Below are 16,106 nucleotides of genomic sequence, written 5' to 3' on the forward strand. Positions count from 1 at the left end.
TCAAAGATCCTTTATAAAATGAAAGCTCTTACACGCAGGGAATAGCGTAATCGGTTTGCAATATGTTGTTGACTCAACTGTTTATCAGTGGGCTCACCCCTCAATTGAATATCCTGCATATATTTCAAAAGTCCACTCTCCAGTCGTAAATGATCATTGGAATTTGTCTTAAGATTACTATCCATACACATATTAATCATCATTTACTATTTCTGAAATATATTGACATCACCTAAGGCAAATATTGCATAAAACGTCATTATCAAAAACTCACTTAAAATTTTGCATAAAGTGTCATTATCTACCTCTTTGTCCGACTCAAAGTCAAGCTCCATTTCACCATCATCATTAAGCCATAGGTTATAAACAATAACCTTTGTGCCATGTGATCCAATATCATCAAACTGCCCAATTATGGAGCAAAAGCATAAGAAAATAATCCTAATCCTCAAAAACACTTATACAAGAGAATTTTAATCCTAATCCTCAAAAACACTTCTCCAAGAGAATTTTATCTGCAAGGTGCACTACAGTCTTACAAAACAAATTTGGACTTTAAAATGTGTCCCAAAAAACATCAAATACTACCAAGACATACATAATAGGAAAATAAAACCACAAGCACAAACATATCCCAACAAGGGTAAACATGAAAAAAAACAAATTAAAAAAACAGGTAAACATAGCATTGAAGCTTTATGTTCTTGCATATCCAAGACCCTTCTTGGGTGTACAAGACCTTTATTGGAATAAGGAGACTTTCTAACTTTATCTTGTAAATCAATTTTTAAATTATGCATCCCTTAGGGTTCTGCCTTCTGACCAGATTTGGGATCAACACAAACTTTGCCAATTCACCTGTGCTTTAGGTACTGATAAAGAATAAATAAAAGGGTGACCACTTGGAAGCAATTTATAATCTGGTTCTGATACATTGGGTATTGAAAAAATTGTGCAATGTTGCCCATGTTTAATAAGACAGTTACATGGGCTTTCTATAGGCTCCCTCCTCCCAGAAGGTTCCTTGTACATCTTTTCATTCATCAAAACTTATTCAGTTTTCCTCTACGGCTGTTCTGTCCTTTGGGGTTCTTGTTCCCCTTACTAGGCTATTTGTAACCACTTCTTCTCCACTTGTTTTGGTGATCCTGTGTTGTCTTGTAACTTTTTCCTTTGTCATCTATCGACGTTAATTTAGTTTGTTTCCTTTTTCTTTCTATAATCTTCATTTACATTTAATATCTATATAATGAAATTGCAGGTAAATAATGTAAATTTACAGCAATCTATTTCAGATCTTTAAGTCATTGTGATTGTCCATAAATAGAAAGCTCCTTGAATCTTCATATATTTAACCATTTTGCTCTATGTCCACAATAGAAGTGGGATAAAGAATGTACATCATGCCCACTCTTGTGTTTGCATTGTGTATTTTTTTATTGATATAAATCTACATTACTGGGTTCGAACCCTAGAGCTCAGGTCTGAATCTGCAATCGTCTGGGTTCGGATTCATGCTTGGGTCCGGATCCAGGTCCCTGGCTAATAATTATAAAAAAAAAATTTAAAAAGAGTAGAAAACGAAAATTGACTTTCAATGGTTCTGTAGGATTTGGGCTATTCCGAGTTTATTTCAGTATGTAAGAAATAACAAAAAAAGTTTTAAAAAACCAAATAATAATAATAATAAATAAGCCTTGCCAATTCTGATTTTTGGTTGTAATTTGCTATAGTTATGATATATAGACTAATATTTATTATTTGCTGATGTACAATGTTCAATGTTAATTGTTTGTTTGTCATTTGATCATGAATCATGATGTTCCAATTGAAAACTTCAATGCAATGTTCAATGTTTAAATTTACTGTTTTTTTCATCTTTTTATCTTATATTGTATAATTGTAGTACATCTTTTCATAACTAGCATTTTAAGTATCATATGTATAGTAATAGTATATACACCCCTGCTCCCCCTGTCCCCAAATCAAGGCCCCTCTGCCCCCCATCTCGGAAACTTGTCCCCCCGTCCCTGCATCTCACACGGCGGTGTAACTATTCGTGAGTGTGTATGTATATATCTATACTCACGAACCCACCCACGAACCCAAATAGGAATTTTTTTTTGCCCAAATCCATCCTCAAACCCAAATCGACAACTTAGATATAAATATATGTTCCTTTTGAGTGTTTTATCAACATATTGTGGGATTCACATGATAAGATCCATTTCACCAAATTTAACAATGCGGTTTGTTATACCATCAAGGTGTCCTAACAAAGTAGTCTATATGTTTTTGTGGTATACTTTCAATGACCCTTGAGGTATTTCCAAATAGATTATGTATTAGCATTGTATTTCTGAGTATATATTATGGGATGTATAAATTTTTTCCCATTTATGCTAGATCAGTATTATTAATTACTAATAATTACATCTTGTTCCCAAATCATGCTAGTTTTATTAGAGTAATATTGTTATATTTTGTTTATAATGGCCATTTAAGCTGTCCACTTAATTTTTGGTAACTTTCATTTGTCTTTGGTTCTCAAACATTTCACTTATGGAAAGATCTTTTGTAATTGCCTATATAAGAAGTCTTCCGCAACTTTGTAATATATTGATTATCTCGATCATTTTATGGCATCGAAGCAAAGGTTATTTTTCGTGAATTTTTTTATAATAAAATTCGTGCTCTATTTAGTTGGCAATTTGAAGAAATCTCTAAGTTTCTTATCCATTTTTTAAAAATAACAAAATCATGGGATTTTTTCATTGTTAAAAGTATGATAGTTATGATAATTGTAAACTAAAATTATGATTATTGGAAATGATAGGATTGGTTTATTAATAATTATACATGTCAATTATATTTATAAATGCTTATAGGCTAAGTAACAGGGTATGTCGAATTTCATCCATGAGATTCAAATTTCAGTGAATTTTTACTCTTTTCGAATTTCATCTGATTTTTATGATATTTAATATAATCCTGTTATTTAATATAATATCATTTTATTTTAAAATGATATTAAGTTATTCAGTTAAATTATTTAGCACTGTTAAACTATTCTTCATTTTGACAATTTTGTGGATATATTACTAATATTTAATATTTAAAAATACATAAATATATATAACTTAGATTTAATGTTAACTTTTTTTTCCCAATTTTTATCCTTGCCAAATTTCATTTGAATTTTAGATCGTCAAACTCTAAATTGAATTCGAACCTTGTGACTTAGCTTAAGGATAAACCTATATTGGATTCTCATAACAATTGAAATTCTTATGTTTGTTTTTGGCAGATTCTCACGTTGGTGTCAAAAAAGCAAGCCATCCCATTTCAATTTTCATGTTTGGTTGTTAGTTCTTGTCCTTGTATGAGGAGCTAGTGTTACTCTGTCTTGTTTCTTGGGGAGGCCTTTGTGTGGCCAAGGTGATGCCCAAAATTCCTTGAACATTTGCATCAAGCCATTTCATAAAATTCAAGATTGATTATTTAATATTTATTTCATTATTGCCTCTTGGAAAATGATGATGATGAGACATGCATTGGTAGACTACCACCTGAGGCGAATAGCTTATAGATTAGCCAACAATATTTCTAAACTATAATTGACTTCCTCAAAACAGATCCTAAAGTTGATCCTAAACTATAACTGAAATGTTGTTAACAAGGTTCAGAAAGTCAGGTGCAGTCCAAAACTAAATTTGATGTATTGTATTGTATCCCGATGGTCCCACCCCCAAGCCCGGATCACTAGAGCCAGCCAAAACTGGACACTGCCTGTACCAGAACTGGAGTCTGTAATGTTACCATACAGACATATTTGCCTTAAAAAATGTAAAATTCAAATAAACATTGCAAATTTCGGTATCAGTATTTAGATGAAATGGCTTCCACAGATATGCCACAGGATGAATCACAGTTCATATAATACACATTAAATAAGGTGCAAAGGGAACATTATGAGATATCATATATCCTGCAAATTCAGGAATACAGAATTGGAGGAGAAAACAGAAACAAACCTCATTACTAATATTACCAAATAGAATACATAAGAATAAAATGAACAATTATAAGGCTACAATCCATGTTTCCCGCACTCATCGTCTCAGAAGGTGTTCCTATCAAATACTTGCTGACAACACCTTCCAAGCTTGAATCATGATAAAATTCCAAATGGGTAACAAAATTAGATATGAAGATCGGAGTTGAATATTTTTAATCTACACGGCAGTATCAGAAATTTTATTACTGTAATAAGAGCAGCACATTCACACAGGCACAACCTTCAAGCACTTGAAAACTGTCCTCAAAAATTCTAGATTAATAAAATGTGTATCTTACTTGTTTGAGTATATCAGATTCTGATGTGTAAGGAGACCATTGCAATAATGTTGATAAATTGTGAGACCAATCCTCTGGAGTGGAACGAATCAATCTTTTCCGTTGTCCACCAAGAGGTGTTTCATAATCCACCTAAAGTTAGTTTGGAAAATATATCAGGGCTTGATACAAAGCACTATAGCAAATAAAAACATCAAGCAATGTATATGATGGTAATCTGAAAGTGGCACATGCCACAGATTTCTGCAACTCTATATAAAACAGTTGGTTCTCAAAACAAAAGAAAAGATTGTATCTTTGAATATTAATTACCATTGGGACAACAATATCTTCATGTCCAGTTTCCCTTAAGAAGGTGTAGGAAAGAAGTCCAATGCTTTGGGTTATAATGCTGAGATTCATAAAAAAAAGTGAAGTTATGCAACTTACTAATACAAAAAACACATAATATTAGTCAATTATTGCATGATTACGATGCATTCCTGTGAAGGCCATTAGCAAAGGATGCATCAGAAATTAGAAATTGAAAGTAATGCAATTCTCTTCTATTTGAACTAACCAAATAAAATAAACATAAGAAAACATGATACTCTAACAGAAAAATCATCTCATTTTAGAAAGGAGAGAGGAGTTACAAAACTTAGGAAGATAAAAAGTCATCCTCCCTTGATCTCCTTTCTTCTTCTCTTATGTCCATAATCTTCCTTGATGTGTTTTTATGCTTTGTTACACTTACTGTTTTTCTACTGAGGGTTGTTTTGTGTCATGGGATCTCATCCTCCCTCGCTCTCCTCTCTTCTCTTCTTCTCTTATGTTGTGTGCTTAATCTTCCTTGATTTGGTTTTATGCTTTGTTACCCTTGTTTGTTTTTCTATTGAGGGTTGTTATGCTATGAATTTAATAGGATTGCATTTATTCTTGTGCTTCCTGGGCTTCTAATTGTCAATGCCCGCATAAAAGGCATTGTGTAATGGAAATGTATCATACTTATGAAAAAAAGAAGGGGTTTTCAATAATAAGTGGAAGTAAGGAAGCAAATAACTACAAGAAATCTTTAGTATTCAATGATGAGGTAGAGGTTTATAAAGAAGCTGCTTTTGAGATTGATAAAGTGACCACAAAACTCCAAATGTCAAGATGCGAACAAAATCCCAGTGGCTCTTTAAGTGTTAAATTTTATAAAATCCCTAACAGAAATAGTAACAGATTTATATCAGACTTGAGTATCTTGAATGTGGCAGGTAGATGCCTTCAAATATGTTTTTGATATGCTGTGACTGGAATGCCAAATGCTGACAGGAATGTATTTTGTAATCTGCAATGTTTCTTTATTAATCCGGGGACTGCAAGTATGTTATGTCTTTCATATTGCCTTGTCCACCGATGAGAACAATTATATATATAATTGTGAAGAGTTGTGACCCCATAGGGGCATGAATATGTGGTCATAAACTAATGTTTTGTTAACCCTGAAGATATGTTCGCTAATGATCTTAATACTTATTGAAGGCAATACACGTAAGACCCGATCCCTAATCAGAGATGATGAATAATTCTGGAAGTAATCCAATGCAGTCGAAATGACAAAACCCGATGTGAATCAGTAACAGCAGTAATATGTTTGATCTGAACCATATCCGTCTAAACTATATGTATACATATTTGTACATATATACGTATGCATATTATCACACACACACACACACACACACAAGACAAAGATAACATATTCAAATGCTCAATATTATTCAACTGAACTAAGCTTTCAACACTCCTTCTTTAGCAAGGGAGAAGTAATAAAGAATCCAGATATTAGAATATCCACACATAATACATTATTTGACACTACCACTCTAAGAAATAGAGACTCGTCAAATAACATAAATCACAATGCTATGAACACTACCATAACATAAATTATGATCTCTAATTGTCCGAAACAATATGTAGAGTAATCATAATGAATTTGTTATTCGTGACTTCCGAAATATCCGGACCAGCAATCATAATAACAGGCCTATCATTTGTAAGATCATCACCTTACAAAGATTACCTTCTGTATATATGTCCATAAAAGATCGTCACCTTTCATTACATATCTGAAGCAACAATCATAGAAGCATAAACACATGAATTGAAATTAAATTCAATGTTCAAAATTACAATTTAATCATACCGATTTTTTCTCCGAAGTATACCAACTTCACTTTAGCAAGAGCCTTGGTAAAAATATCAGTTGTATGTTCATTAGTACTGATGTACTCAAGTTTAATGATATCTCAATCTATCATATCTCTAATGTAGTGATAGGGAATTTCAATATGCTTTGACCGATTGTGAAACACTGGATTAGCTGATAGTTTAATACAACTCTAGTTATCACAATGAATGATGGTAGGCTTCAAGGCTTCTTTGAACAAATCAAATAAGAAATTTTGTAGCCATACAGCTTCTCTGGCTCCAAAGAAGGTGGCTATGTATTCTACTTCTGTAGAGCTTAGTGCAACTGAGGATTGTTTCTTGCTGAACCAGGAAATCATCCCAAACACAAGACTGGAGCAACACCCTGAAGTACTCTTACAATTAGTAGAACTGCTAGCCCAATATGAATTTGAAAAACCATGAAGATTTATCTCGACTTCATCATATATGATTCCCATGCCAATAGTTCCTCTTAGATATCTTAGAATATGTTTAGCTGCCATCAAGTGAATCTTCTTGGGTGTAACCATGAATTGACTCAAGTTGTTACTAGCATAGCATATGTCAAGACGAGTATTTACTAAATACATCAATGAGCCAATGATTTGTCTGTAGAGAGTAGGATCAGCAAGTTCAGATTTATTCATGTCATCCTTCAGTTTATGTAGATTAAGTTCCATAGGAGTAGAAGTTGGTCTATAGTCCATCATTCCAAACTTAGTTAGAATATCAATAGTATATTTTCCTTGGTTTAGAAAGATGTAGTTTCCCTTTTTCCAAACTTCAGTCCTAGGAAGTAGTGAAGAAGACCTAAGTCTTTCATGTAAAATTCAGCTGTCAATTCTTGTTTGCATTTGCTTATTAAATTTCATCACCTATAATTAATAAGTCAATCAACATATAACACAGAATAATCATATCATTTCCATCTACTTTGAAATATAGATTAGGATCAGCTTCATTTTTAGAATACCCTAGATTTGTAAGATAATTGTCTATTCTTTCATACCACGCTCTTGGAGCTTGTTTCAGCGAGTATTCTTGTTGTAAGCAATAAACCCTTTAGGTTGTTCAATATACACTTCTCCTTCAATGTCACCATTTAGAAAAGTTGTCTTAACAATCATTTGATGGACTTCCCATCCTTTAGATGTTGCAATGGCCAAGATGGTTCTAATTGATGTATACCTAGCAACTGGAGCAAAAGTTTCCTCATAATCAATACCTTCCTTCTATGAAAAACCTCGTGCTACAAATCTAGCTTTGTATTTCTCAATGTTGTAATCAGGTGCATGCTTGATTTTGTATAGCCACTTGGAAGGAACTACTGATTTGTTTTTACGTCTAAGTACAATGTCCCATACATCATTTTTTTATATTGAATTGTATTCTTCAATCATGGCTTCCTTCCAAGGTTGACTTGATAAGGCTTCTTTAATGTTAGAAGGTTTTGATTTGATAAGTTCTGTTACTAATGCAACGTAACAAGACCGAGTTCTTGTTTTCTTGCTTTCTTTTAATACTTCATCAAGTTCAACATGATTTTCTTCTATGAATTTTAAGGCCCAAAGTTGCCTTCTTTTATTGTTGTTATTTTCAACATCATCAAAAGCAAGTATAGGTCGTTCTCCCTCTCATTCTCTATCGGATGATCTTCATTTGTCTTAGTGGTAGGTTCTATGAATATCTCATCATTATTTTTAGAAAGGTTGAAGGCAACGTCTTCTTCAAATTTAACATCCCTGCTGATTTCAATTGTTCTTTGACCTGGGATATAGACTCTGTAGCCTTTTGAGTTTTCACTATACCCGATGAGAATTCCTTTCTATCCGAATGGTTCTAACTTTGTTCTCTTTTCTTTAGGAATGCGTACATAGACTGGACACCCAAATATTCTTAGGTGACTTAGATCTAGTTTGATGCCTGTAAATACTTCTTTTGAAGTGGTATTGTCTAAGATTGAGTGCAGACATCGATTTTGAATGTAAAGAGCAGTGTTAGATGCTTCAGCTCGGAACGAAGTATGAAGGTTTTAATCATGCATCATAGCTTTAGCTGATTCAACAATTGATCTATTCTTGCGTTCTACAACTCCATTCCATTGAGGATTATAAGGTACAAAAAACTCCCTTTAAAAATTTCAGAGATATACTCTCCTCATTATCTGATCTTAAAGTTTTGATTTTCTTTCTTGACTGATATTCTACTAGAGCTTTGAATTCTTTGAATTTTGAGAGTACTTCACTAGATTCCTTTTGTTTTAGGAAATAGATCCAAGTTATTCTAGATTAATCATCAATAAAGATTACATAATAGAGGCACCCATTTAGAGAGGGTACAAACATGGGACCACATAAGTCAGAGTGAATGAGTTCAAGAATTGCTTTAGATTTATGAACACTTTTGGGAAAGGTTTTCTTGAAATTTTTACCTAGGGCACAGCCTTTGCAGACACCTAAGTGATCTGATTTTAGATTAGGTAATCCTTTGACAATTTTTCCTATTGTTGATAGTGCTTGGAAATGTAGGTGACCTAGTCTCCTATGCCATATTTTTGTAGACTCTGAGATTTCATGACTTAGTGCAAAATTGTGTTGATTAAAGAGTTTATATAAACTCCCATCTCTAACACCAATAGTGATAGCTTTCTTGATGTTAGTATTTTTAGGCCAAGACAAAACTCTATCTTCTTGAAAAACAATTATGTATCCTTGATCAGAAAGGCCAGATATAGAAAATAGATTTCTTTTAAATCTAGGTACATATAAAACATTGTTGAGTGAAGAGTAATGCTAGAATCTAGTTGAATAGAGCAAAACCTAATACCTTTAATTGGATGTGTAGAGTTATCCCCGATGGTTACCTCTTATGAGTGGCAATCTGAAAAGTTTTTGATTGTCTCTAAAACCTGTTATGTGTCGAGATGCTCCACTGTCTATGATCCAAGTGTTTTTGTTCGAGTTTAACTCACTGGAGAGTGCTAGATAAAATGCATGATTTTCTTCTACTTCCTCCTTTTCTTCTTTTATTTCTGCTAGAGCAGCTTGAATTCTTTTACGTTCAAGGAAGACATTATGAGAGTGACCAATTTTGTCGCATTTAAAACATCTCACTTTTAACCAATCTCTTTTCTTATAAGGTTTGTTGGATTCTTTCTTATTTCGGTTGAAACTTGTTGGAAGTTCATGAATGTCTCCCTCTTGATTTAGGCTTATTCCCCTTGAGACTAATCTTGATTCCTCTTGAGTGCATTCATTCTTGAGTAATTCAAATTTTGGAAGCTCAAGTCGAGAGCTTAGTCCTTGAATAAAAGTTTCCCAAGATAGAGGAAGTCCCCTTAGGGCAATCATGGTAAGTTCTTTATCATCAACTTGACTTCCAATTGTGGCAAGTTGGTCTTTTAGTTCAAAGATTCCTAGAAAATGGGAAGTAATAGTTTCTGCACTATTCATTTTTATGTATAATAAATCCTATTTTAATGTCAGCAACCTGCTAGTATTATTAATTTCAAATTATTCTTGATAGTGCAAAACATTTCAAATGTTGTGGAAAGGCTAGAAATAGACGGGAGAACATGAGCTTTAACAGAGTCTATAATTATTTTCATGGCTTTATTGTTTTGCCTTTTCCACGTCTAGATCATTTTCTGGAATAGTTTTATTTGTTTCTACACATTCTTCTAATTCCATTTCTCTTAGGATTATCACGACAGGAATCTTCCATGAAGAAACGGTTGAAGCCCCCTCCAATCTATCCTCTAACCTTACATGGTTAACTATTTTTGAAGAATTTAAAAAAATGGTAAAGTCTAAATAAAATATAAATTTTATATAAGTTCTGAATAAAATTTCTTATCAGTATGGCTCTGATACCATGTTAAATTATATAGATCCTTAATAGAAATAGTAACAGATTTATATCAGACTTTTACTTGAGTATCTTGAATGTGATAGGTAGATACCTTCAAATATGTTTCTGATATGCTGTGACTGGAATGCCGAATGCTGACAGGAATGTATTTAATAATTTGCAATGTTTCTTTATTAATCCTAGGACTACAAGTATGTTAGTCTTTCATATTGCCTTGTCCACCGATGAGAACAATTATATATATAATTGTGCAGAGTTGTGACCCCGTAGGGGCATGACTTTGGCCACGTAGGGTCATGACCCTACGTGGTCATAAACTAATGTTTTGTTAACCATAAACTAATGTTTTGTTAACCATAAACATACAATGGTTTAATCATGCCCGCAGATATGTTCCATAATGTTCTTAATACTTATCGAAGGCAATACAAGTAAGACCTGATCCTTGATCGGAGATGATGGATAATTCTGGAAGTAATCCAATGCAATCAAAATGACAAAACTCGATGTGAACCGGTAACAGCAGTAATATGTTTGATCTGAACCATATTCGTCTAAACTATATGTATACATATATTTACATATATACGTATGCATATTATCATATATATATATATAAGACAGAGATAACATATTCAGATGCTCAATATTATTCAATTGAAGTTAAACTTTCAACATTAAGTTGATTTCAAATGATGTAATGCACAAAGTTTTTGATTAGGAAGCACAGAGGTTGAAAAAATATGGATATTATGTGATGTCCCCTTTCTGAAATAGAATTTGATAATACATATTAATAAAATTAAAATATATAAAAAAAAGAATACATAAATAATAATAGATTATAATACAAGAGATATAAGAATCAGAAGTATAAGCAGTAATCAGTGGTAAAGAAAAATGGCAATCGGTATAAACATCGATATATTAATAGAGCAGTGATGATAGAAAAGAGCACAATTAATTTATAGGATCAACTATCACACGGACAACGGTCACATTAAATACTAATCCAAGACAATCTGTAAATACAAACACCAATATTCATTAGAGAATGAAACACCTTCACATGGCAATGAAGCATATAAGAACAATTGATTATCAACACCTCTAAATCTATCGATCAAGTATATTATACGTGACAAATGAACAGACATGATAATCTGCCAAAAAGTATGATGCCAATTACTTTGATCTAGCATTGATCTCAATACAAACATATATCTTATCAGATATTCCTAACTACATCAATACTGGTGGACCAATATATTAAGAATGATCATGGTTGGTACATTCATCTAATTATTGTTACTTTATAAGAAATGATTAATTAGCTTCAAGAGATCACATATTACTTGTCAAGAAAGGCTAAGTCATCAGTTAGTCTAAACAATTACCAAAATTAAAGATTCATCCACAGGTGTGAATTACTTAAAGAAAGGTGGTAACCCAAGATCGCACAACTATCATTATATCTTTCATTTGTAATGTCCCCTTTTTCTAGGACATTATAATTTTGTGTTGCCGGCTCACTTCGCCTAGGTTTCGGGGGCAAAAAGTTTCTTTACGGGGTTCACTTCAAGGTTTGGCCCAAACATTTCCAGTTTCAAATCCATCAGAGCAATTTTGGCAAGTTGTTTGGATACTTACTATTTTCAGTAAGTAAACAGAGCTCAGTATTCTTAATATCCCAATGTTGGTTTGGAAGCATCTCGCTGAGAGCTTTCCAACGAGCTATTGCACATGCTTATCTGAGTTCGTTTGATTAGTTATTTTAATACCTAATGATTATGTGGTTGACTAAGTGACTATTAAAGTTAATTTAACTTGTCATTTTATTTTTAAAAAGGTACCAAGTTCACTTAAGTGACTAAAGGACAAAAAGGTGGTTTATCCCACATTGCTTAAAAGAGTGTGCATCACATTGGGAAAAGTGATAAAAGGTACAAATAGCTTCTCATGGGAGGTAATGAAGATTATAATATTTAAAACAAATATTAATCTCGGAGCTGGAAACAATTGCCGGTTATTTCTTCGAAGACGCAAACCCTTGAAGAAGCATTTGACGGTTGGACACAAACCTAGCCTTCTTACAAATTTTATCTACATTTGCTAATTTGCCTATTTTACTGTTTATAAGATTGGATCATTTGGATAGTTGCATGTTATTGTATTGTTGTTGTATAATATAGTAACGGAGTTGGTAGTTAATTGTGTTAATTTTTAGTTTATATATGTACTTTCTGATTATTGGAAGAATAAACAAGTTTTTTTGGGTTTTCTCGTATGTGCATTTGCTGGTTATAAAGTGGATTTAAGTTCTGGAATTTATATCAAATACTAGTTTACTGTTTAGTTTAAGATTTGTAAGTTTATATCAAGGGTTTTAGTAAATATCCAGAAAAGGGCTAGTACAGTGGTATCAAAGCTTGAGATCCCAGCATCCTGTGGAAGTTTATTCAGAAAGAGGAATCCTTTGAAGTTACAGGTCTATTATACACAAGAATTTATGAATTGAACATCCGAAATATTGGTTGCTTAAATGTGACTGAGTTTTTTCTCGAGGATGAAAGCCCTTAGGAACTAGAAGCTTGACGTAGCCCTGATCTTAATTGAAATCTATATCAAAGTTTTTCAGAAATATTGTGGGATAACATCAGAGTTTGTGGAAGACTTCACATTTGCATGAGCACTCAGGTTGGTCGTTTTACTTTCCTCACATCATTCAGTTAGCTTGTTTAATCGTGAGAAATGTTCAATTGGTAGTTTGACATGAGTTTAAAGAGCCAAATACACTATTGTTCTTGACGTTGGAGTTAAGGTAGACTTGGTAGCCAAAGAACCTTCACCACGGCATGAATATGATTTCCTAACGGGTCACAAAGCACCTACAAGTCGGGTGGTAATGGGTCACACAGTCAGCAGCTATTAACTTGGACCAGAAGCCATTCGTGGTTTTACCTCTCCTTAACCGGCCAGCTGAAACACGTGAAAGACAGTGGTTTAAACAGCACGGGATATGGTTAGGAAGTAACTCCTACATAGGCATTGTTTCCACCCTACTTCGCATACAGAGAACAGTCGGTGTGATAGCCAGCAACTGATTCACGGCATTGTGGAAGACACTCACGAAATGCAGTGAGAGAACACAGGCTACAGACCGAAAGGCCACTGACCCTATTACTTGTTAGAGTTGACTACTGGGCAAGTCGTGCTCTATACAGTAGAGTTCGGAGTCAAGGAAGGTAAGCATTGAATGTCTCAGAGTTTGGAGTGTTGGGCGGAGGACATTGAAGGAAAACCGGGTGGAGGTTGTTTGGAGTGCATACGGGTGAAGCACGTCTATCTTCTTAATCCGCTCAGACTATATTTGCGCTGAGGGACTACCCCAATCTGTACACGATTTGTGAAGTCCATTGTCGTGGCAAAGCACGAGAAGACTGTATGGTCCATGGGATTGGAGATTGAAGCCGGAGACGGGCTCTCAACCACAATAAGGGTCGGCCACGTGATTGGAACGAGCATACCATAAGCTTGGCACCCGACCAGTTAAGGAGGATATTCAAATAATCGGGTCGAAGGAATACGTAGGGAGCAAACATAGCGTCTGAGGAATAGTTGCAATTATTGGCGGCATCATATAATTTATGTATGTCACGCGCAAATTGGACAACATATAAAGGCAATGATCTCCATCGTGGATGTCGCAGAAGGAGTAAGGGAGTCCCATCTTGCTCTAGTCAACATCCTCGAACAACGTAGGGTGTAAAAACAATAAGAGAGGGAGTCAGCCGTCTAGCAAGGCATCGTGAGTTAGAAGCATTTGAAGTCATCGTGCAAAACAGTTTCACCAGATAATATCAAATAAAATGTGTGTAGTCTGCAAAATGGCCTTTAGATGAATCTTCTGCAATTGGAATATCTAATAAGATAGGTATTGTGGGTTTCTGTTTTGGAGGTGGTCGCTTAGTTGAAACTCTTGCCAGAGATACACAGTCCCATTTTGGTGCAGCAGTTTGCTTCTATGGAAGTAGAATAGATCCTTCCTTGGCTGCTCAATTAAAAAATACCTGTATTGTTTACAATTGGTGAGAATGATCCACTGTGTCCTGTCGATTTGTTGCATAAAATGGAGAGTCAAATAAAAGGATCTCAAGTCCGAGTTTATCCTAGTAGAGGTCATGGATTTGCTCACCATCCAGAGTCTCCTGAGGAAGATAAAGATGTTGAACGTGCATTCACCACTGCAATCACTCTTGACTGGTGTGCGATTACCTTTGGCCGTGCCATTGGAACTTAATAAATCTGACCTACTGCAGCACAACAGCAATAATATTGCACAAAGACATGTATGCATAATAACGGTTTAACAAAGGTCCTATTGGGTTCAAAGACAACCTTATTTCAAAATACTAGCAAAGAAATATTGCAGTGGTTTTGCGCTTCAGTCACCACAGATGTTCTTTGCAAATATCGACATAGGTTTCCCCATTATCAGTTACCTGCTCAATTCAAGGTTCCTATGCACTACAAGGTGCCCACAAATTAAAAGTTTCCTGCCACATAACTTCTAAATTGATTCTGACAGCAATAATACACAACAGCGGTATCAATCTCAACTAAATTCAGGAAAAAAAATCAAAAACCAGACTATATGCTTTGACAAATTGTCAGTTGAATCAGGTACTACAAATTCACTTCCAGCAGAGAATAGTATTGTTTGCATGCTAGTTGTTTGTCAAAATACCCCAGTTCCCGAATCAGAACTCAGTGGTCAGATTTAGTAAAGCTCATTGCAGTAGTATTAGTTTTAGTAAACAACCACAATGGGATAATTAATCTACTACATTGGGTCCATCTCAGGCACATGAAAAGCTACATGGCAGAGGAAGTGGGACAAGACTTCCGACTAGATATTAAGATTGAAGTAAGGAGACTATACGATGAGTATAACAAATTCCCGTTAAAGCTTCAAATAGAATTTCCTTTCATTGATTACGTGGACCTCCAGCTAGAGCTGCAAAACAAGACAGATATGATAAGAAACGAATCCTATGATGTGACTCAAGATCTCCTTGCAGAGGACAGTTACAGAAAACTGCATAGGGCAAATATCAATCAACTTGGTAGTAGTATTAATAATGGCACAAATATATTAGCAAGTAATTGGGAGACAGACGTATCTTATGGAACTGTTTACACTAGTCCTTCAAATGAGCATGTTGATGGCCCAAGTAGAAGAGTTGATCAAACTGCCAACATTGGCAACTTCCCATCTTGTTTAGACATGGAAAACACCAGCATCTTATTTGGTGACATGGAAATTCACTTGGATAAATTTTATGGTGATACTAGGCTGGAAATTATGTCAAATATTGAGGAGCAAATGGACCACAATGTTAGCAGGATAGATGATGTAGCACGCGTTGAGTTAGAGGACATATCTGAAAATGTTGTTCCGCTAAGTGATGCAAAATCAGAAAATCCTATGGAGAGCAGCCCACTTCTGTTCGAAGGAGATGGTCAGAAAACATTATCACTTTTTGACTTATTGGATATGCTTTTGGTCAAAGAGGACAAGATTGTCCAAGTGTTGAAAGGATGGATGATTCTTCCAATTTGATTGAGGACATCATGCGGAAGATTGTGATAGAAGAGGGGCATGGGAATGCATGCGG

General features: G+C 34.4%; 1 protein-coding gene and 1 pseudogene across 2 annotated transcripts in view; one reads left to right on the forward strand and one right to left on the reverse strand.

The window, feature by feature from the left end:
• The window catches only part of LOC149544847 (protein MICRORCHIDIA 2-like), a 114,062-nt gene that overhangs the window by 48,190 nt on the left and 49,766 nt on the right, over nucleotides 1–16,106 (reverse strand). For both annotated transcript variants that reach the window (XM_089795426.1, XM_089795425.1), the window contains exons 8-11: nucleotides 4,669–4,747; nucleotides 4,357–4,488; nucleotides 306–404; nucleotides 33–113 (exon numbers count right to left, since the gene is read on the reverse strand). In XM_089795426.1, the coding sequence (XP_089651552.1) occupies nucleotides 33–113; nucleotides 306–404; nucleotides 4,357–4,488; nucleotides 4,669–4,747 (391 nt within the window). The remainder of the gene's footprint in view (nucleotides 1–32; nucleotides 114–305; nucleotides 405–4,356; nucleotides 4,489–4,668; nucleotides 4,748–16,106) is intronic.
• LOC149544848 (uncharacterized) lies at nucleotides 14,114–14,758 on the forward strand (annotated as a pseudogene).

This window comes from Cupressus sempervirens, chromosome 8 (genome assembly GCF_028749045.1).
Source record: "Cupressus sempervirens isolate cs-2001-9-10 chromosome 8, ASM2874904v1, whole genome shotgun sequence".
Lineage (NCBI taxonomy): Eukaryota > Viridiplantae > Streptophyta > Pinopsida > Cupressales > Cupressaceae > Cupressus > Cupressus sempervirens.